Source organism: Sebastes fasciatus, chromosome 8 (assembly GCF_043250625.1).
Source record: "Sebastes fasciatus isolate fSebFas1 chromosome 8, fSebFas1.pri, whole genome shotgun sequence".
Classification (NCBI taxonomy): Eukaryota; Metazoa; Chordata; class Actinopteri; order Perciformes; family Sebastidae; genus Sebastes; species Sebastes fasciatus.
The window spans coordinates 22,294,444-22,318,655 of NC_133802.1; the positions used below are offsets into that span (position 1 = coordinate 22,294,444).

Consider the following 24,212-nt stretch of genomic DNA (forward strand, 5'->3'; position numbering starts at 1 on the left):
GAGCAAGAGAAGAGGACAAAAGGGGAAAAACAAAGACACTGGTTCCTCACCAGTATGTCCAGGCAGGCCGACTTCAGCAGAGTGATCTGGTCAGCGATGGTGAGGGTGGTGAAACCTGGCAGCCGCTTGGCGAATTCCACAATCTTGATGATGCATTTGGTGGAGAGCTCGCTGAACTTGTCCCATAAACCCAGATCCAGCTGGACCCGGTGGTCTGAGCTGGAGTTCTGAACACACACACACACACACATGCACACACAGATCAGTATGTTGTCGCAGAGGTGCTGTGTGTAACCCTGTTTGCATCAAGGGCGAGCGTGTCCGAGCCTCACAACACATTTACATTTTACATCAATCAAAGGGGGAAAAAAAAAAATCCATTTACATGTTGCATCAATCATTCAGAGGCCACACAGATGGCTTAATGGGGAACTGAATTAGTTAAACCACCACTATGTTGGGAAAGCTACGGTGAATTTACATCTTTGCATGCAATCTGGGAGCCCTCAGTGACGGCATAGCTCGAAGAATGTCGCCACACACAGTACGAGTGAACAGCGGTGTAGGGGTTTGCAACTTACGGTGGTGTATTTGCCCAACTGGGTAAGTGACGGGAAGGTTTCTTTGTGAGCTTTGCTGACTTTATTGACCAACTCCTCTAGCTCTCCACTCAGCTCATAGCTCTCTGGAAGCACCAGCTCCTCCTTCACATCCTTCTTCTTTTTGTTTCTGTCATTACGCACCGCTTTGTAAAGAGAAAAAAACAAGATGCAACACAGATCAGCTACAGAATGTTCCTCTTCTTTATCTGCGATCACATGTAAAAACATCCACATGCTCTGTGTCTTTCACCACTGTCAAGGACTTTGGGCTCGCTAGTGGAAAAAAAAAGAACTCAGAAGCAACGGAGGTTTGCTCTTAACAGTATTAACATATTTCCTTTAGCACTGGACGGACATTGGCTATCTCTTTCTTATCACCCCGCTCTCTTCCTTGTCCATCTCTCTATCCACTTGACCGGTGCACATAAGCCAGTCCTCCACTCTCTGCCTCCTCTCCCTCCTCCTCCCATACTTTCCTTCCTCTCAGGATATCCAGTAATAGCAGAGGCACAATGTGATCCCGGTCTTAACACACATCCCACACAAACATTACACCCACATACATGTCCCACGGGCTGCGTGAAGGGCAACAAACTGCCACTTACACGCACAAGGTCAAACTAAAGAGGTCACACGAAACTGTGTGTTTAATGCGGGCATGAATCCTGTCGCCATTAAGCTTCGTCAAAACTCAAAATCTTGTTTTCTGCTCTGTTGTCTTTATGAATGAAAGCAGTGTCTGTGCCGGCCAGCGGGGCGAGGTTCTTGCGGTGAAACAGGAAGTCAGAAATCATTTCGTAAAGGGATTAGTCATATGATTGGTATAGTGCCCAGCCTCGCCCCGATCACCACCCCTGGTAGGCTCATCATCTGCTGCATAGTTTCCCAGAGAGTCTCTTACTGAACATTAATAAATCAATAAGTTCACACGGTGGTAATTAAAAATCCACTGCGTGACAATGTCTCTAAAGGTACATGGGTGTGTCATACTGTGTCTTGAATTATGTCAGAGACATTTGAAGGCAGAGTCTGCAGCCTTGTGTGTTTGTATGTGTGTGTGTGTGTGTGTGTGTGTGTGTGTGTGTGTGTGGACATTCATATGTGATGTGAGTGAATATCCATGTTTTTTGGAAGTGGGTCTCTCTATCTCTTGGGACTCCGGTTCGGGAGGGCTCACCTTCCTTGGACATGCCGACCTCGAAGCACTTCTGCAGCCTGCAGTACTGGCAGCGGTTGCGTGTGACCTTGTTAATCTGACAGTTCTTGTCTCGATGGCAGGTGTACACCATGTTCTTCTGGATACTGCGGCGGAAGAAACCCTGGAGCACCAGGAAGCAAGAGACAAAAGGGGACAGGGCAAGAGAGACAGAGAGAGAGAGAGATTGTGTGTTATAGTCAAGTCATCAAATTTAGTATGTGACATTCAACAGTTTCTCTTTCATAATCGCTCTTCTTTCCACTCTTTTTTTATAACTTGAATCCAGCTTTTTAAGCACTTTTTGCAGTATCCTGATTTGGCCTTTGCACTTTCTTTCTCACTTCTTTCTTCTTAGTGATTCCATTTTTCACACATGATGTTTAGCAGTCTCATTTCGCCACTTGTTAACAACTGCCTTTTTTAAGACATGTAAAAGCTTAAAAATTCACGAGTGGGATATTTACTGATGTATTTTATGTTGTAGAACAAAACTTTAAAATCTCTTAAGCTTGTGTTAACCACAGACCTTATTTTCGGCATCTAACTAAAAACCCATTCAAAAAACCCATTGACTTCCAGACGAGGGAACCGGAAGTGTTAAATTATAACTAATTTGCAGGTTTTAGGACTCATTTCTGTAGCACTCTATAGAGGTGGCTTCAGACTCTTTCCTTCTTATTCCTTCTTACTGTGATGAAAAGGCAGGTAACTAATAATTCTTGCAACCCAGCATTTTTCTAAATGCATATAATAAATCCAGACAAAGCAGTGCTCAAAAGGCTCCGGCAGGTTCTTCTCACCTTGCAGCCCTCACAGGAGCTGACCCCGTAGTGGTACCCTGAGGACTTGTCCTGGCACACAAAGCAGGGCTTGTAGACACGAGGTGGGGGAGGTGGAGACGGAGAACTGGGTACCATCTCCTCTGAGCTGGTGCTCTGGGTCTCCACCGCTATGGAGAAGAAAAAAAAAAAAAAGAGACAGCACATGAGCACATGATATGTCACATATCGTTGTCCTACGGCTAGTCAGAAATGTCAAACTTGCACTTGTCAATACATGTAGCAGATGTGGATAATGGACAGTGTTCAAACATGATATGACAGCTGACAGCGTTTCCGCTGCCATTTGATTTGTGAGGCCAGCAAGCAGGAGATGGTGAGTAACGGTTACATTCAGTTGGCCTGGGGGTGGATTGAGATACATTATCACATATTCCTTTTTAGCTTGCCTATCAATGGGACAGAATTGACAAGAGAGATAAAGATGAATAGTGTGAACTAGAGGCACCAGTTACCACCCTAAGGGGCAGCACTCAGGTGCATGTTTGGGGAGATTATTGTTTCGTGTGTATACAAAGAAACAAAGGATGGACGACAGCAGACACAAACTGTTTTTTACAGCAGTAAGCTTGAGTGCAGTTGATCGACAGCTTGTCTGATAAGACCAGGTAACAGAGTGAGCTGCTGCAGCCGAGACTCAAAGCTGGCTCTTCCTCATTCCACAGACTGACAACAGCTCACGATGACATCTTGCACGCACAGACACACACGTCAAACACACATGCGTGCAAAGCTCTCCTTCCACCTTTTGAAAACTTCAACACAACTGTGACGTCAGCGCAAACTCGAGTCGCATACTTGCTATGGTACATTAAACTTCACTTTATTCCAAAGAGGGAGCGCATACATACAGGCTCTTTTGGACGTTCAAGTGTGCGGCGTATGGATTCCATACTTCCCCCGAGAAACATAAGCTGAAGCACACACACCGGACCAGACCCTCGTCACACATGCTCGCCTGCACAAACTCACAGACACACATGTTGCTCGGGGGGGGGGAGTATGGAATCCATACGCCGCACACTTGAACATCCACTTACCCAACAGCAGCACCTCTTTCAACTTTCACCCGTAGTTACCCTCAAACTTCAACCCCCCCCAGCTCTGCATCCCACCACCCCCTGACACACAAACCCTATTTTTCTCTTGTTTCCTGGCCCTAAATTCCTCAGTGCAGCCCTGCCAGGTTTTAATAGAGGCCCAGGCTCGTAAGGCGGCCTATAAAGGCGGTCCCATGGCTGGACTGGAGGCCCCAGCCCGGCTGGCCTACACTTTATTGGGACTCGGTCACCTTGGGCAGCTATTCACACCACCAGCTGTAGCTCCCAGCCCGTAAAAAAAGCCAATCATAAAATAAAAAACAGGGAGGCTCTAAAATTCTAACTTTTACTGCCCCCACCTCCCCCCAGCACCTTCAATGGAAAGCACAGAGGGCTAGCCTAAACTTAACCTACAACCCCCCCTCCTCCCCTCTCTCACACCCAAGGCTGAAGCAAAAACCACCAGCTTGGCTTTTTACAAGAGAGGGGAGACTTCAAAAAGAAGAAAAAAAGGGGGCATAAAAAGAGGAATTTGATAAAAAACAGAGAAAGGGGCAGAGAGGGGGAGAAAGGAGGGAGGAGAGTTTCTCCTGAGGGCAAGTCTTGTTCAAGACCAAGATGACCATTACTACCACTCCTGCTACAGCTGCTGCAACTGCCCGGCTACTACCTCATTAATGATAGTAACAGAAATATGTCAGACATTTTTTTTCATTTGTTGCCTGCTGCTCAAACATCTGTTTTTCATATGCATTTTCATATTCGAATCCACATTCAAATTCCTGCTTTGAAAGCCTTTTACTTTGCTGGAGGCAAAGATGTTTTCCATTAGTTTAAAGAGCGATCCCGAAGCCAAATGTGCAAATCAATCTAAAACCTGAAGTTTACACCCGCTGAATGTTTCTGCAGCAGTTCTCATATCTGCCCGGCCAGAATGTAACAAAGCAGCAGGGTCAGTGGGAGAGCAGAAACCCTCTGAACGTGCCATGAACCTCTGTGTTTATGCAATAATAACAGCAGCAAATGAGGCTCCAGACCGAGCGCTGACAACCCCTCAGAAAAAGGACAAACCATATGTGGCGTCAAGTAACGAACACTGACTGACACCGTCTAAATGGAGGAAAGAAAAGCGAGCCAGAGAGAGAAAGGCCATCCTGGAGAAAACTCGGGCGGCGATGAGAGAGAAAATACATCAGGCTCCGTCAACACGTTGAACCTGGTTCCTGCCAGAGAACATGACTCCTGTGCCCGCCTCCCAGACTTCGCCTCATTCAGCCCGCTTCGTCCGAATCCCCCGCACCACTTACCCCAGGGCGCCACAGTGAGAGGGCCCATTCAGGCAGCCCCTTTTCCCCCAGTCTCCTCAACTCAGCTCATCACTGTTTAGAAAACAAAGCCCTGTGAAATGAGAGGCCCTCCTTATCAGCGCTCCGAGGCCTGGGGCACCATTTGCATGACAATCCGCCGGCCGAGGCCTGTGAGCCGATGACGGACGGATGAGATGAGAGGAGTGGGATAGGTGGGTGGCTGCTGTTGTTGGGGGAGGAGAAGAGGATAAGAGGGGCAAGAAGGAGGGATAGTTGAGTTACCAGTAGCCACTGTTCGTTTCCTGCTAAGTATCAGTTTACTCCCTAATCCCTTCTCTCAATGCTCTCTGTGCACAAGTGGCCCAGCTGCACTGACCAGGCCTAATCCCCCGGTCATATACACACACAGATACCATTCAATAGCTACAAACTACACACACACACAGGAGGATAATATTCACTGGCTACAAACTGGCAAACACACACGACAATCCGCTCCCTCCCCTACATTACTCTAAAGTGCTTCAGCGTGAGTGGGACATGCAGTACATCATTCTCCACAACCTCATTAGATGTGAAATGTAACTGCACACGACAGAAATAGCTGTTTAGCTGAAGGTGACCTCAACTAGGTCAATTACATTAAATTCTAGGTCAAGTCAACTGGGCCAATTGACGTCCCTTTAGATACAATAGGAGAGGAGGAAAAAGAGTGAATAGGAAAGAGATTATAAAGAAATAACAGGAGACTCTCTGGTAACACTGAAAGCTGCCTGTTGTTCACTCGACTGGAAAGGGGAGTGTTTCTAATGTATGTGAGCAAAGGCCGTGACTGTGCGGCTCGTGTTTTTGTGTGTTGCAACACCCTCCTTTTTTAACTGAGCAGCATATGACATTCTGGCAGTGTAACAAGTATTCTTTCACAATAGGCCTGCAGATTTTGCCTACGTGACTTGTTAGTGTGATTGAATCTTCAGTGAGTCTAAGCTTGGCATGTGACGGCGAATGCACAGGCGATGTGAGGGAAAGTGTACGTACAGTACGCGAGTGAGTGGCACAGACTCCAGCCGGCGGCGCTCTGTAGCCTCTATTTGATTTGCAAATGCAGGACTGTTCGTAACAGTGCCTTATAGTGAGCTCCCATTAAAATAACCTCCTGTGTGTGTGTGTGTGTGTGTGTGTGTGTGTGTGTGTGTGTGTGTGCAGCTCATTGTGTGTTTTTTTTTCCTGTTTTCGGTTAAACTGCAAGCACGGGCATGTGGGGCCTTTTGTCTCCATCTCTACCTTCATTAAACAGCCTGTAAAGCTTGCGTGTTCTTGTCAAATGCACTGGGCAGTAAAAGAGTGTGTGAGACTTGGAGGCAGTGTGCGAGAGAGAGAGAGAGAGAGAGAGAGAGAGAGAGAGAGAGAGAGAGAGAGAGAGAGAGAGAGAGAGAGAGAGAGAGAGAGAGAGAGAGAGAGAGAGAGAGAGAGAGAGAGAGAGAGAGAGAGAGAGAGGGGGCACACAGTAGGGCTCGCTGTGGAGAAGAGGGGTGGGCACTGGGCAGACAGCAGTGGCAGAAGGGGAGCAGATTGAGAGAGGATGGTGAACAGTGAGCTGGAAGACTTGCTGGCACACTAGGTGGGGCCTTCGAGGGTGCCCTTGGCCCTCTACCCCGTGGCAGAGGCTACAGCACCACAGGGTGCTCTACCGAGTGACCAGCGAACACACCCGAAAGGTTTCTATGAAGAACTGAGCTTCGTGAAAGAGGAAAAGAAAGTACCACACCCTTGTCTGCGGTGCCAGCATGTTTCACTCTCCTTCTCTACCCACGTCTTCCTGCCATCCCGCTGAGGCTTCTGCTACAAGGTCCCACACACACACACACAACAGGCTTGTTTCCTTCCTCTTGTCAGTACCAGTCTTTCCGGAGGATCTCCGTCACCGCTTTTTTGCGGCCACTTCTCTCTGTGTCCCTCGCTGCTACACCTCTCTTACATGCGCTCTCAGTTGAATAATACTGTTCGAGCTCTGTTGCACACAGTTGAGTCATCTGCGAGCTTTTTGAGGTGGGAGGTCTATCAAGTCTCTATTGTGTGAAGTTACACAAGCCCTCACAATGTAACCTGCCTAGAAAGAAATGGTTTACATGGTGGGGAAGTCGAAGGGTGGAGGGAGGGAGGGAGGAATGTGTTGACAAGAAGGGGGCGGGGGATGCTTTCATTAAAGGTGCTGAGCAGTAGCAACGCCTTTCAACAGCTGTCAGAAAGCTCATTACCTGGGCTCCTACAGACACACACACACACACACTCACTCACACGCCCGTAAAGAGGTCCCGCTAAGCTGTCTTTTAAAACAAGATGCTATGATAAAACCGGGCTGTCGACCAGGAGATTGCTCAGGTTTGAGTAGTGAAAACACACCAAGCTGGCTGGAAGGAATAGTGAGAAACCAGACATTAACACACACACACACACACACACACACACACACACACACACACAGCCCTCCAGGAATTTACACCCTTCTGTCAGAACCAGCAGAAAGTCATGAAACACCGAGAGAGACGGACACATGTGTGAACGCACATGATGCACACATATGATCTGTGAGACCAGACGGATATAAGGAGTTTGGCATATGTTCGTAGTTGCCTCCGTGAGCTCTAATGACAAACCTCTGGGATTTTTGAGAGCGACACAACGTGACATGGCGCACAAACTCCTGCCAACACACACACACACACTTCACACTTCTTTAACTCCCCCGAAGAAAGCGTACAAGCAGAGCAGGAAAGGCAGCAGGTGGGATAAGCCTGTATCCTCAGGGCACATTTTAAAAAGTGGAATTACCCTTGCAGTCTGGTGGCGCTCTCAAAACACCCTTTCTTCTTTACAGCACCTCATAAAGGGCCTTTTGATATTTTCTTGATGGAGTCGGCCAAGCCAACATTTGGCAGCAAGCGCCCCCCACACCCACCCCCTTTTCCTGCACCACACAACCCTGTCAAGAAACACACAAGTTGGCTTCAAACGGACAAACTTGCCCACCGAGCCGCCCGTCCCCCATGAACCCAGCTAAAAAAAAAGTTTCCTTCAAATGTCCTTGAACAAAACCTGAGGAAGGAGGTATTAAAACGAGCGGGGAAATTAAAGGAAACGTACTTTCAATGAAAGCATTTTAGTCAGTGGCCTTTTATGGCGAGCGCAGGGAAAAAAGCAGACAGTCAAGTGCAGATCTGCGGAAAAAATGTGCCCCCTCATCCCCGTGGTGAGCTCCAGCTGACTCTTCATCTGCCCACCAGAAGACCGAGAGGAGCGCAGCTCTCCTCCGGTGACTGCGGAGTGAACCCAAACCTGGCAATGCGGCGCAGGCCTGGGCCATTGATCATGTCAAGAAGACAGGACAACTCGCGGGCAGGCGAGGAAGCAGACAGCGAGCGGAGGCCGACAGCCGGGCGAGGTGAGGAGAGAAGAGAGGAGAGAGGAGTCATCGAGGCAAACCCTTTGATCCTCAGGTTGTTTCTCGTCCTCCCAGACTTCCTCTCACCATCTGTAGCCCTGGCTCTCACCTGTCTGTCTCTGGCAAGGCCACTATAGCGCTCGTTCAATTGCTATTGCTTCCTCTCCACAACAATAGAAACCTACAAAAGTAGAAGTAGTCCGGCCCTGGCTGCAGCCTCGCGCTGTCAGAGGAAGTGAGGGGAAAGGAGGATAACGTAAACAACAACAGTAGTATTCACTCCAGCTCATTGGGGAAGCACCGCAGACCAAAGCATGCAAACACAAACCTCTTATTGGAAGGAACAAGCACACCCACAAGTAGTAGCACACAGTTTAACATGTAAATGTGTGTGCCCAGGCGTCGGCACACACTACACTAAGCGTTTCCTCTTGCTTTTTTTCATAGGGCGAGCCAACGTCTCCATCTAACAATTTGCATTTACAGTTTTCCTCCATTTTTTCACTTGGAAGGACTTTAAAAGGCAGCACTATGAGAGAGACAAAAGACAGAGTAAGATGGACAGATCAACAGTGAGAGAGCAGCCAAAAAAAGACTTCCTGTGGGCTTCCTGATTTGCGGTGATTTTTTGAAACGCTGGCACAAAGTCCCCTTCCACTGGCACAAACACTCATCAGTCATACCAGATGTAGGAGTCACTCTGTGAAACTTCTGCTTTGAGTGGTTCAGTGGAGCAATGATGCATATCAAAGTTTTTCACTTTTGCTTGGCAACCAACCGCCAACAGGTTGCCCAACTTCCTCTGCGTCGGGGCGGAGGCTGTCAAAGCACTGACAAGAAATGCAGATTGGGTCGCGACAGTGATTCATTTCCTTCTCTGTCTATCTGTCGATGTGTTGGAAGTTCCATGTGACATTAATATGGGGCAAGAACGTCACATTTTGACATTTGTACTATACCACTCAAAGGATATACAAATACGTCACTGAGAAAAACGAAGCAATGCCCATTCAGTCAGTTCCCATAACAGTAGTGCACCCTGAACTCATTCAGCATTCCTGAACGAGTCATAAATCATCCCGAGCAGCCCCTAACTCCTTTGCTGGATCGCTTCCTGTCTAACTGGCTGTCTGTCTGGCTGGCTGGTTTTCTCTCTGCGCTTTCTGGCAAATGTGAGGTGCTCCAGCAGAAGAGCATGGAGCTGATAAATCCTGGCCGACTGACAGGACGACTACAGCCGGCTCTCATTTAATCAAAACACAGTGAAGACATGGACATATTATCTGCTAGGTTGCAGCCACTGAAGAGCATGTGCTTTTTTCCCCCCTTTGTGTCCATGCAGGGCAGCTCGTGAGTGTGTGTCATGTGTGTAAGTGTGAATGCACTTCTTGTGTCAGATTCAGAGCAAGACATCTGAACTGCAGGCAACCACTGAAACAGTGAGTGTGTTTATACACAGTTCAGTCACCTGGTAATTGTCAGGTTTTTCTGCAGTAACCTAATTTCTTTTTAGATTTAGATATGTAGATTATATAGATAGATAGATTTAGATAGCTAAATGTCTACAGGAGAAACCTGATTTCACAGCCATGTTTACACAGGTTTACAACAGGGATTTTACATGTTTGCATGACAAAGAGACGGCACAGGGAATGTATCACTGTAAACGCAGTGCAGTGGAATGAAAGGAAAGGTCATTACTATGACCAAAATAAATACATCTAAAATCTGACTAAGACAGAAACAGAAAGTAGAATTAATAAGTCAGTTTCCACAGTTGTAGAGTAGACTATTTACTATATAAAATTCAGACATGTGCGGAATTGCGCATGGTAAGAGAAAAAACGTTGTGGTCTGTAGGGGCTCCCCCTTCCTAGTAGACTAATCTGTCATTTGGGTTTGAGTCGAATTAGATTTCTTTAGTAAATTAGTCATTTTTTATGCTTTTTCATGCGGAATGACTTATTTCCAAGAAACATATCTGGTAAGCACAAGATTTAAAGTGGTGCTTTTGTCTGATTCTTTGTGGAGAAACTCAGTTTTACAGATCTGTCGATTAAATCAACTAATCAATTAGCCGACAAAATCACGAGGTGCTAGTCGACTAAGAATTTCTTGAGTCGAGGAGCCCTCAGAGAGTCTTGGTTCAAAAATATGACCGTAGGTTGGAGACAAATCTGACTACTGACCAGTAAAGTTTTCAAGACGTGAACACATTCTTCTGTTTCCTGCCATAACCTGATTTCTCCAAATAACCTGGTTTCATGTGCACGTGTAAACATAGTCGGTGGGTAAACGCAGAAACACACACATGCATGCAGAAGTATCTTTGAAGTCCATTGACATTCATGTTTTCCCAGTAAAAACTCCCAAACAGTCGGCAAAGCACACAATTACAGGCATGTTAGCGCACACACACACACACACCTGCTCCCTCTCAGTGATCACACAGGCAAAATAATACACACACAAACAAATGAACTTATTCAAGTATATTCAAATTAACTCATGCCCCATTTCCACAAAAGTGGCCACGGCAGTTGCACACATGCACATTGGCAGAATTTGACTAATGTCCGAACGAACACAACGCCAGCGGGCCTCCCTCCTCTCCCCTCCCCTCCGTCCGTCGGCCAACTTCTCTTCCATCACTCTCCACCCCTGAGCCCAGATAATAGCTGTACTACACCAGCCGCCCACCACTCCCTGCCAAACACTGTCGGCTGCGTAAACACAGCCCATTCACACACACACACACACACAGAGAGGGAGGACAGTCGGGGCTCGTCTGGGTTTCTAGTCCCAGCTCGGCTGTCCGAGCCCTCCGCTTCTCATAACAGTGAGCCCCTAGCAACGCTCGAGCCAAGCCGTCAGTCAATAACACGCTGGTAACAGAACTGCTATCTTCACACTCACATGGCTCCGAGCTGACATGCACACACACTCCTATATATACTGTACACAAAACACACATGCGAAACAGTACATTGCGTGCTCACTAGTGAAATAAACTCTCACAGGTGCACGCACATGCACATACACACACGCACATGCCTGCCAACTGCCCACGCCTTTGTGTAAGTGAAAATGTGCCTGGCAGGCAAAGAGCTGTTCTCAGTAAACAGCTACAATAGTAGCAGCCAGACACGGGTGTTAGGGTGGGAAACCACAATACCTCCGTGACCATATTGTGAAAGAACTTACGAAAGTCCACATTTTATACTCTGCTGATACAAAAGGGCAAACTGTTGGCCCGGTTGCCTCACAACAGGATTCCTTGTAATGTTTCAGCATTAAGCACTCTGGTGAAATCCTTCTAGAGAATTTCACCAAGGTGGACAGAGAGTCCGAGGTGACAGATTCAGCCTGCACACGCTGGTTGATGAGTTTTATTTACAGCGGTGTGACTGACGCTGCTGAGGGGCTATAAACTGCTATTAGAGCAGCTCCGGATTCCAGCACAGGCTCGAGGAATCCAGCCTGGCACATTGTCCGTCTCTGGATTTGACACAGCAGTCTGGGTGCCCAACGCCAGCCCAACAGACACGTAAACACCACATACATTGACATATAGGAGTTCGCATATAGGCGCCACACACGCAAGCACTGCGGGTCGACATGCTCATATTTATGCATAAGCAAAAACCACGCATGAAAAGGGGGCTTGTGGAAAATAACTTTAAGCAACTGCAGGGATTGGGACTGTTTATTTATAGGCGGCGCTGCCTATTAATGGGCTCGGCCATTACTGCAGAGCTGAGACGGATCTGTTAGCAAGGTGGTGTGATACTGCAGCACACGTAGGCCTTCTACTGAAAATGGCTGCATGCTATGAACATGATTTTCATCTTGTAATGTAATATTATACAGTAAATATCATTATGTGGTTAGAATGTAGGGTGAAATATAGAGGAAAATCAAATATCACAATATCTTTGACCAAATACCTCAATGTCGATATTGCAACGATATTGTAGGGTTGAGTATTGGTGCTTTTACAAAATATTTACACAATGAGATTTGTGATAAATAATCATCAGTAATGTTGATATAATGATTAAGTGGATGAAGGCAAACAATCGAACAGCTAAAACAGTTAGTTCAGAAAAATTACATCAATTAACTGTAATTTTACTGTAAGCCTTTAAAAGGAAAATACAACACTTTACGATATCCAAAATCTAAGACAATATCTAGCTTCATATCATAATATCAATATAATATTGATATATTGCCCAGTCCTATTAGAATTAACTTAAATTATATCTGATATTATAGTTTAAGATTCAATTTATTGTCATTGCAGAGTACAATACAAAAAAAGACTTTTGCAGCTACCTCAAAATAAAGTCTTATTAAGAAATACACACAGTACACACACACACACACACACACACACACACATATATCAGCTTATGCACACACACACACATACATGTACATACTTATACATACATAGTAATGGGCCTTTCCCTCGAGAGCAGCTTAGTGAAATATGGGCTCTTTATCTACTAACTGCACACTAAAATTAGGTGCTTTTTCGATTACAGTTTGGTGTTACAGAGCAGAAAAAAAGGTTTCGCTCATGCTTCAGTGTTTTGTACTTTCCACTTTGAACTGATTTTCTGCTTCAAACAGCTCATTTAGCTGCATTGGAATAATTGTTTCAGAGACAAGTGAAGGCCTTTCCCTCGGTCATATCAATTACGACTCAGTGACCTTGGACCAGCTGACTACTTAAGCCTTTTAACTTCAGCACATTCATTTGACATTATCGTGAAAGGATCAACAAGGTTTATGTATATATAACAGCACTGACAAGTCCTCATTAGAGCTGCAACCGTGGTGCTATAAGTCTCCTTCACTCGCTCTCTCTCACTCTCACACACACACACACACACACACACACACACACCACCCCCCTACCCAAGATACCACTATCTATTCCCAGTCCTGCCCCCTCAGGCATTCTAATCTTTTAATTGAATCTTTTGTAATTATAATGAAATAACTGCGGACTTCCATCAGGGAGAAAATGATCGGGGGCCAGAATGTGCCAGCGGTCACAGGAAGCTCTTATTTCTCTGCCATTGCTGCCGAGATATACCCCCATTTCAATTAGCTCCTCAATTCACATTTGAACAGCACATTAAGGGAAAACAAAGAGGCGTGTGTGCCCATGTATGTGTGTGTGTGTGTGTGTGTGCGTGTGTGATTGCACACATGGCGATGGAGCAATCTGTCACTGCCACGTCACTCTCTTGCATGTATCGCTCGCAAGCATCGCAATTAATATCCAAACAGTGTTCAGAAAGATCGAGCTAGGACGAGTGTGTTTGGGCGAGAAAAACACACTTCCCCTTCTTCTGACCCTGGAGAGCCGCTAAGCGTAATTGCCCCATTCTTCTAAGCAAATGAACATTGACAGAGAGGGGATCGGTCTGCATAGGCTCTCTGAAATGGCTTCCCTGACAGTTGACTAATTCGGTTCTCATTGACGTATGACTAAATCAGTGTCCATTATCCTTACGCGCAGGGGCAGCTCAGATGTAGTACCAGCTCCAGTGGTATAAGGCACTTAAGAGCATTACACAAGCCAAGCTGGTTGAAAGGGAGTCCTTTTCAGCGAGCTGACAAGGCCGCCACACATGGTGTAAGATCTGACATTGGCCAGGCCGTAGCCTCTCACTAACCTCTGACATTGAGGTCTCCCACTGGTGGACAAAAAAACAGGAAAACTGACCACACACTTTTAAGTCCTCTGACTGTCTAACGGCCAACAACGGTGACACTTATCACCGCAGGAGATTTACTGCCAAGACAATAGGATGTACTCATTTTGGGTAAGATTTAGGGGGACACACGTTTTATTGCATTTTCCACAGATTCTCAAAGAAACACGGATCATTTTAAGGTTTCTAACGACACACGTGTTTTCAGGAAATTCACCTCAGAGCGCACATTTTTCCACACTTTTTAAAAAACACAGTAATTCATTGTTGTGTATCATGCCAGGGTCAGGTGACTCCCTTTACAAACCCCCGGCGGTGGTTATTTTGCAGTGCAGAGAGTGGGTGCTTGTGTGAGCGTGGCATTAGAGGCCAGACAGGTCCCTCTGTTGTGCAGCTGGGCTGGCTTAATGAGATATCAGACTCAAACATCAATTCATCAGCCTCATTGATGAGGACAATGAGGGGCAACCGCTTCAGCAAAGAGAGGCATTATGGCTCCTCGTGTGGGGATAGGGCTGCCTTGTTTACAAAGGTTATTGGGCACAGAGGGCTTGAAACAGTACACCACACCGGCCTCCACTTTGCTCTGCTCTGCTAGCTCCCTCACCCTCGGGGCAGCTTTCTCAGGACTGTTTTTTTTATCTCTTTGATTTTCTGGAACAAAGAGTCCCAAAAGAAAAAAAAATGTACCTCTGGAATCCTGATTTTCAAATGTGTGTGAATGGGTTTAAACGGAGAGGCCATAGAGGCCTGATTGATTAAATAAACAAATCTCATCTTGTTATCATCAGGGCTCCCCTAGCTAAGCAGAGCAGGCTGGGCTGGCTGGAGTCCCCCCTGGCCTCGGCCTCCACTGACAGGGCATCTGTCTTCATTAAAGCTCAGCCAGTGTGCATGACAGCCACTGAAACGCTGGTGTCTTCACGATTAATGAAGACAGATGACCAACCCCCCCCAAGAGGCAGTAAAAAGGAACAAAAAGCAGGAGGATGAACAAACAGAAAAATACAACCAAATTCAAAAAGCTTCCCAAAAACAAGTCCAGAGTTATCCCGCTGCTCTATCTCTTCTTGTTTTCCTAATTGTTTTTCCACTGTCATATCTGCCTTGGCTCCCTCCACACTTCTCCCACCATACCATGCATACACACACACACACACACCCCCACTCCTTTTCCACTCTCACACGCTCTCTCTCACAGCAGCAGCGGCCCCCTGGAAGTGTATGGAAATGGACCCCAGTTTTGTCTGTCCAGAGACAGGCCTGTTGTTAGAGTCAGAGGCGGAAGCAGAGAGGAGGAAAAATGAGAGTGTGTGACAGAGGAAGAAAAAGAAAGCTGGCCAGATTATCCTTCAGCTTTTTTTTCAGACCGTTCTCCTGCATTCTACATTTCTAATTTATTCATTTATCCATTCAATAATTCATCTACTTATTAATTCATAGCTCCAGAGGAATATCATTATCCATCTTATGCTTGTAACCAGAAGCGTAAACAAACCTCTGACCTATGAGGCAAAAACTACGCAAAACTTTGAACATCTGTAATATTAAACAGGATATTAGTCAATAGCCCTTTCACGAGAAATGCAGCCGGAAACAAACCCGGTGTTAAGAAAGAAAGATGAACTAAACCGGTTTGTGTCTCCGAAGCGTCAGTGTTTTTTCTCTTCCTGTCACACACCAACTCTTTTCCTCTTTCTTTCATCTGGGCATAGTTTTGTTCTTAGTGTACAGCACCTGGCAAGGTCAAACCTCAGGTGGCTACACATTGTCACTGAAACTTGACTCCATGGGCTCAAACCCACAAGTACACACACATAAACACACACACACACACACACACACACACACACACGTTGCATATCATATCATAGCAGAGAGTTTCTTTCAGATGGCTGAGCAGCTCAAACTGGCTGTGGGCTGTGAGGGGGGGAGAGGAGACAGACTGTTTGTCCCAGTCTTTTCCTGTGCTGCTCTGTAGCCCCTGACAGCAGCCCCCTTTGGTCGAGCCCTGAGGGGTAAGCAAGCCAGCAATAAGAGAGAGAGAGAGAGAGAGAGAGAGAGGGAGAGTGTGTGTTTGTGTGTGTGTGATAGAGAGGCAGAGAGAGAGACAGACATGATTGTGTCATACAAGAAATCCAAACAGGATGCCACTTACACTGAATGCTGGCACTGCCCGTCCAAGCGAAGGGGTCCAGCCCCGCAAAGAAGGGGCTCGCCTTCCGCAGCATGCATGCACCGCGGCTGGTGACATCATAGAGCTGACGGGGGCCCATTCCCAGAGCCTCCATACAGTCGAACATGGCACCCACCCCCCGCCCTCGGCAAAAAATCACTACGAGCCCTCAGTCCTGCCTGCCTGCGTCCTGCCCCGCTTCCACCACCGCTCACGTCACTCGCTGGGGCAGTGACAACAACACACAGCAGCAACAGCTAGCTGGATCTGCTACCTTCCCCTCCCTGCCTTCACTTATCTCTCTGATGTCACTCTCTCTCTCTCACTGCTGCTGATCTTTCCTGCCGATGCTGGAGTTTCCCCTCTTTCCCCTCTCAGCTGGAATGCAGATCTGGTTCCTGCCTGGCTGGGCTGAGCTGAGCGTGAGCGTGACTCTGACTCTCTCCTCTCTCCCCCTGCCCTTGGGTGAGCTGCTCCCTGTCTGCTGTAACAGACCTAAATAACAGCCTCTCACAGCTCTCGCTGAGCCCCAGACACGGCGGAGCGAACCAACTGCCTCGGAATGACGCTCTGAGAGGGGGTGGAGAGAGAGAGAGAGAATGCCAGAGAGGGAGGGCTAGAGAGAGGGACCCAGGAGGAGGAGGAGGAGGAGGAGGAGGAGGAGGAGGTAGAGGGGGCCGGCCAGCAGAGCCTTCACTGGAGGAAGAACTGATCTGGTTAGAGGACAAAACTCTATTCCCATTCTTCTTTTACTTTTTTTGTCTGTGCTGCTTTTGTGTTTCATATTTCAGCCCAGAATGCAAACAAACACCCCTCCCCATCGTGTCCCATTCAGATCTGGTCCCCGTTTCTTCCATCGCACCTCCCCCCCCCACCCCCAATTCCCCCTTGCAGTAAATATGAGCCCCCTTCCCCTCCCTCCTCTGAGCCCCCGTCTCTAATCATAACCATATTAAAGTCCAGCCACTGGCCGGGTGAGTATGTGTGTGTGAGAAGGAGAGAGAGAGAAAGAACATTGTGCTGTGGTTGAACCCAGAAACCAGATGCCAGGGTAAATCCCTCCCTCCTCTCTCTCTCTCTCTCTCTCGGTCTGTTTGAGGGAACAGAGGATGGGCAGTCTCTCCCTCTCTCTGGAAGTGCTTTAACAGTGATGAATGAGGGCCGCCTTGCTCAATCCCCGCAGTGCATTTACACAGACAAATACCCCCCAATATACAAACACACCATGTGCTGGACACACTTCTCACAGGTTCTCTTGACCTTGTTTGTGATTTATCTCTGAGCAACCGTTGCGAAGAGATGCAAGGATGCAGATGTAATGGATTTTAATGTGACACCTGAATTTAGCCTACATTTAGCCTTTTCTTTAACACAGGCTGTTCTGTGTATGGGTAGAATAATTCAATTTATAACATAGCAGAGCCTCACAGTGATGGTAAATCAAAGGAAATCAATAGGCGGTCTGCGGTCAATAAAAAAGCCTGTCACTGTTCCTAACTGCTCCTCAGCAGACAGATAGACTCTGGCTGGGTTAAAGCAAACAGCTTGATACAATGGGAGATATATGATAATACAATGACTTTAGTCTGTGCACCCTATACATTCATCTCCCCCCCCTGTCAGACCAGTACAAGTGGTATGGCCCAGCAGGCAAAAAAGACAACATTTCCTGTCAATCTGTGCTGCTGGCTACGCTCTCCATAAACACACAGTGCCCTCCCTCCCTCCTCCTCGTCTGTCTCACACTTCACTCTTTTTCCTGTCTCGTGAAAGAAACCATGCTTTCACATTTTCGGGCCATTTTGAATGATTTCAATTAAAATGTTTATTGACCTTAAAGCTTTTCCCCTCCAGTTGAGATCTCTTGTTTATTTTGTTAAGCTGGCAAGCGGTCATACACATACACACATATGCAGAGGGCCGATACACACTGAGTCACACATTTAACAGCTCTTTTGTTGCATCAAACAGTAAACAACATCAGTAGTTTTTATGTGTTTCTTCATACAGCTGTCGGGTCATAAAGGGGAAGCTTTATGACAAGCAGGAACAGAACAGTGAGTCTGGATGACAAACTGTTATCTATCAAAAGATGCCCCTGCTAACAGTTTGTTGTTAATACTGAGTCTTTTTTTCTACCACTCCACCCATTTACACAATCATTCCCGATCTGGATGCATTTCAGATTAAATCATCACTGCCACGAGTCACATTTTTATGATCCACAAGCATTCTTCTCACACTCGTCTTTCGTCTGTTTCCTGTGGGTTGTTTTTTTTCTCACTGCTAGTTTCAAACAGCATCCTGGAAACTAAAAAACGGGCGAATCCCCCTGATGTTCTTTGTAACATCAGCGCTGTTTGCCAGGGCTGCTCTGCAAACCGATCGATTTATAATATCATGTGCTCACACTTTGAAACCCCTTTTGTTTTTCAGGAGATTTATGGACCTTATCCGACTCCGCTGGTTTTGACATTTCTTTTTTACTGTGTTTGAGACTGTAATTCAGACCACTAACCCCGGGTTCTCCACTCTTTGGCACACACGGCGCTGTGAGCTGAGAGTCTTCCAGTGCTTCAGAGGGTTTGCGGAGTGAGTTTAGACATCTAATCTACACATACTCCATACTGCTGCTGACCCAGGCCCCGGTCCCTGCCTCCCCTCCCTCCTCCCCTTCCTTCCCCAGCCAGAGAGGTTGAACTCCAGAAGAAACCCCCACTGGGCCACTAACTTTCCCCCCAAACTTATCCTGCCCTCCCTCCTTCTCTCTGGCTCACAAGTCTCTCCATCCCTCTCCTCAATAACCCCCCCTTCTTTCTCTCTGTTTCTGCAAATACTCTCCCCATTTCATCAACTTCCCTATGGCCATTTTTTTCCTGACTGCATGATTTGTTTTAGTTGACAAAGCTCTCTGCTTTTGTTTCTGGTTTTGGAAATGTTTCATTTTCAGTGGCTGCCAACTCACTGGTGATTCTGTGTGACTGCTGCGTTCAATCACGTTTAATTGCACTTCTACACATATATCAAAATATTTAAATGTTTCTCATGTGATATGATGTTTCATCTCTTTATGTCTACACTAGACGGGGAGGGTGCTCAGTCAGCTGGTCCCAGACTGCTTATAGCTCCACGTGGGCCAGTTTGAGCCCAAGAAAATCAGGCTTTACTACTGTCTGACACTCTGATGCCGATTACAGATAAGACGTATACAGCACATTGTTGCCACTTCCTCTGTATACAGTCATTCAGGTTCCAGCCGGGCCGTCAACAACACGGTGGTGTGTGAGGCAATAAAAGGCGGCGTGTTTGTGCTAAACGCAGCACGGTGATTTTGAAAGGAATGTGGAGCTTTTTCATTGCTGATGTGAACATGTGTGCAGTGTGTGGACGTGCTGAAACAGATTGCCGGTGATGATAGAGACACTGAACACCAGTTCAGAGCGCCCTCCCACTGCAGCCAGATTCAGGTTACTCAGACACACACTCAGAAACACAAACTGAGATCACAACATAGGTTTTTTGTTGTTTTTTTTTACAAATAAAGTAGCTTAATGAAGGACCTACAAACAAAACAAACTAAAAATATTTTCCATTCTTGTCATTTATGGACTCGTTGAGGGCAGTCCTAGCCTTCTTACTCATCACATCCATCAACTGCTCCACCAGCCGCAGGTTTAACACATGTTCAGCTCTGACAAGACATGTAATCTTATCCACTCATCGACTTCACTCCCTCACAATATATCGCTGGAAGATACCGGATGTGTCACTGCAACATGTTCTCATCCCAACTCGTCACATACTGCCGCTTTGTCACGCTCCTTGGCGTCACTTTATTTTAGGAATCAAAACCACTATAGATAGGTTTCAAAACAGTGAAAATGAAACTGATCGTTGTGAACATGGGACACAAACGAACAGCTGATTGTAACGTGAAAGTAAAACTCAACACACGGGACACAAAACCCCATCATCTCCTGGATGAAAGCCTTGTGTTTGTTGGGCCCAACCCCCACCCCTCTCACCTGCCTTGTGTGTCTCTTTTCGCTCTTTAAACTAAGTCACCATAGCACTTTCTCTATGCGTTTACGGTTGCCGCGGATGGGTTTACATTGTAGTTAATGGAAAGCCTGGTGCGTCTCATACTGGTGCTAAAGGGTGCCTTGTGTGGCGGTATTACACGCCGACGGCCGTGACAAAGCCTCGGCATTTGACGCCCTGGGAATGAAAACGGGCTGGTCACTGAGGAGGGATGTCGGGAAGGTGACGCATGAATCAAATTGTATATACTTTATATTTCGAATATTTAAAAAGAAATGTGTATGTAAAAAACTAAAACAAATAAATAAAAATAACGGTAAACATATAAAATAGACTTTCAATAAGCAATATAAATTAATATTTCATGTCTGAAACGGAAGTAGAAGAAGCAGCATCCTTGTCTAGTCCTACCCCAACTCTATATTAATCCATCAATACTCAAGTCAGCCAGACAAACCAACTCTCCGCCTCAGTGTCGATCCCCACGACAATTATGAGGGAGCCCAGCGGCGGCCATGTATGCCTCTGTTCACATGCTGGTCCCACCAAAAGCCTAACAGAGCTACTTTTCAGAGCGCTATCAGTCTTGGCCATCTTTCAGCAAAGTCTTTTTCACTTCTCTCTCCCTGTATCTGCACTGTCATGACATTTCGCTACCCGTGTTTTGTGGGGGAAAAAAAGATCTTTTAGTTGTGTGGCCAAAAATACGAGACCCCCCCGCCTTGTTCTCATAGGCCCGCCCTGCGCCTGTGTGCCCTCCCACGCCTTCTCAGGGCCCATCCCTCTTTTTCTCGCCATTGCGCGCTCTTCATCTTGCACGTGCCCCACAAAGGCCCATCTGAAAACAGCCCCCTCCCATTTTTAATAGTAGCCTCTTTATCTTCATCTGTCATCGTGTCAGAGCTGTAGTACAGTACTGTGGCCTCTCCCTTACCAGCAACTTTTGCTGACTTTCCACACACGCAGGCATGCAGACACATGCAAACACACACACACACACACACACACACACACGAACACACTTAATACACAAAGTTTCAGAAAGTTTCCAGCACTTAGGGCAAATTGGCTCCAACTTTGCGCAGAGGGATAATGAGAGGAAATCCAAGGTGAAGGCTGAGGAGAAAGAGAGAAAAGAGCAAGGGAATTCAAGAGTGCATAAGCCGACAAGCTTTAGGTGGATCTCATCGGAGGAGCAGATATTCCACTCAGTTTCACAAAAACTCCTTCAGTGGGTGCTTTAAACTGACTGGAAAAAACAAAGTGGGCCTTTCTGTCCATTTCCCTCCACATCTATTGAATCACAGCCAGCAATGGTTGAAAAATAAAAAAAGAGCAATGTGAGGGGAATCGATTTCCAAAAAGAAGAGGAGCGCCTCGGAGAGCTGTCATCTCGAGGCTAGCGGTTGCCAGGGGAGATGAAAGCAGGGATGTCAGACGATGCAGGGCTGTTTATTAAAGTCTCACTGATAGATCAAGGACACGGCCAAACAGCGCTATACGTGCTGTCATCACACACAAGCACACACAAATGGTGCAGTCCTAGCATTGCTAATTAGCTATGTAGATCACGGTGACAGGAGCAGAGATGCCAGCGAGCAGATGGCTCTATAATGACGCTTTTTTTTTTTCTGATTACGTTTTGACAGTCGTAACGGTGAACGCCGGGGTCAAACATTTAAACACCGCTAACATTCATATCGTGGGTGCTTCATAATTTGATGTAGTACTATCTTAAACATGACTTGAGAATTCAAAACAGTTGCTGGATAGAGATTATATTTGTATTTAACATATACAAACATTTTCTTATATACTGAAATGACCCAGAGTTGATTTCTTGTTTGGTTTGGATAAAGGCTCATCCCAACTCATCATACACTGAGGCTTTGTCAGACCCCTCAGCGTCACTTTTCGGTCGCAGTAAACATGAGGTTAACGTTGGGGAATTAAACAAAAACACTTGCTTAGATTTAGGTGACAAAACCAATTAGTTAGGTTTAGGAAAAACAACATGATTGGGCTTAAAATGAATGTGAAGTGAAAATATGACTTAATGTTGTGAACACGGGACATGAATGACCCTATATGTGTTTTTTCATTCTTTAAACTACATCACCACACTCCCGGATGACTTTCTCTGATAATGGAAAGCCCGGTGCGTCTCATACATGTGTGTTGGTATCACATAACTGATAAGCGTGACATAGCGTTGGTAATTTACGCTCTGGAAATGAGAACGGGCTGACATGACAGATGCTATTCTTGTTAAGAAAGAAATACAATATTGGCAGGTGATCATGCGAAATCTAAATACACCTCATACGTCACTACAGATCCCTTTCACTGCTCTATTTCAGTCTTTTAAATGATTATAAGCCACATAAAACACTACTATCATTGTCAAATATATCTCTCATTCCTGACGTTTTTCTGAAATTCTTTGAAATCCTCATTTATATTGTTTTCACCCCAGGCTCAGGCCATTTTTTTGACTGCCCCTTCAACAAATCTAACAGAGATCAGTAAATGACACCGAAATTGACAGAGGTCAAGAGCAAAAAAGAAAATTGAACTCTCAGGTGTCTCTGAGGTCCTTTCACAGTTTTAAAAAAAGAGAGAGGTGACATCACAGTTTGTAAAGAGCAAAAAAGAAAAAATAGAGATGGGAGTGTCTGCGTCTATAGGGAAGTGAGGGGTATCAGGGCTGAGCTCATCATTTTCATATCCATACATAGCTCATTTTCATCTTCCTCCTTCCCTTTAATCAAATATATAGTATGCACACATAAGCATGCACGTTATGCAAAATCTGAACCTTCACAGTGAGGCACCACCTACAGTATGTCTTCCATCAAGGCTGGGCTGAAACCCAGCACTTCAACCTTTATGAAAATAAATAAAGCGGTACAATATGCTGTTTGTGCTCCGCATCCAGCGGAGACGGCTTCACTCCGCTAGTCGACATCTTTCCCTGCTGTCCCTCTCCTCCATTTAAAGGTTCGCTTTAATGTTCCCTCTTGTACCACATTTCCCACCAAAATGGCTCCTTTACGCAACTCCCCGAGCTCCCTAAGCCAACATGACCTCCTTGTGTGTGTGTGGGTGTGTGTGTGTGTGTGTATGTGTGTTTAAGAATGCAATGAGTGTTTTTAATTATGTCACTCTGCATGAGGATATTCTTTTCTGCTGGAACATTTTGGTCCTTTTCACAGTCTGCCTGACTTAAAGTCTGCACGCACACACACACTCGGATGCATGCATATATGCTTGGCTGCCAGTATGCTAATGTTTGTGCATGTGTGGCGTATAAATCCAGGCCCAACACACCACACTTTACATAAACAGCAGTTCCCCTTTGTTTCCACCGGAGGCACAACTGAGCTGACTCAGGCAGCTTTTACACAAGTTCCAACCCGCTATTCATTCCTTTCTATTAATACAATGCTTTTAATGTCACTGTGTGATGCAGCTGAAAACGTTCACACAGCTGAGCCTCTCATGAGGTTACAACACTCAACATAAAGCCCAAAATTACGACCTGAATGGAGTCCAGTCCGAGCCCAGCAGCAGAGGGTTTGCAGATTTTGGTCCGAGCCATGTGGGCTGAAGGAAATGACCTACTAGCTTTTCAAAACATCCCTGTGGCTGGCTTTGGGGCCAGGGCTCCGGCCCTGATTGGTGAAAGCTTATAGAGGTGTTTCAGGGCTCAGTGGCGATGTTATCACATAGTAAGTGGCCTTAATGGGCTTCCAACTGTTTGTTTGAAGGGCTCCCATAATGACAGGGATCAACTGATAACGGCCTCTGCTACACACTGCAGAGAGAGCCGTCA

General features: G+C 46.2%; 2 protein-coding genes across 4 annotated transcripts in view; both read right to left on the minus strand.

Annotated features, from left to right (window-relative positions):
* Positions 1 to 24,212, minus strand: part of rbms2b (RNA binding motif, single stranded interacting protein 2b) — a 212,966-nt gene that overhangs the window by 104,395 nt on the left and 84,359 nt on the right. The gene's annotated exons all lie outside the window — the stretch shown is intronic.
* The window catches only part of rarga (retinoic acid receptor gamma a), a 47,172-nt gene that overhangs the window by 4,261 nt on the left and 18,699 nt on the right, over positions 1 to 24,212 (minus strand). For 2 of the 3 annotated variants that reach the window (XM_074644327.1, XM_074644326.1), the window contains 4 exons: positions 2,601 to 2,749; positions 1,780 to 1,921; positions 582 to 745; positions 51 to 227 (listed from right to left, as the gene is read on the minus strand). In XM_074644327.1, the coding sequence (XP_074500428.1) occupies positions 51 to 227; positions 582 to 745; positions 1,780 to 1,921; positions 2,601 to 2,749 (632 nt within the window). Of the gene's footprint in view, positions 1 to 50; positions 228 to 581; positions 746 to 1,779; positions 1,922 to 2,600; positions 2,750 to 16,318; positions 17,124 to 24,212 lie in introns of those variants that run through there. The other variant, XM_074644328.1, reaches the window with a different exon arrangement.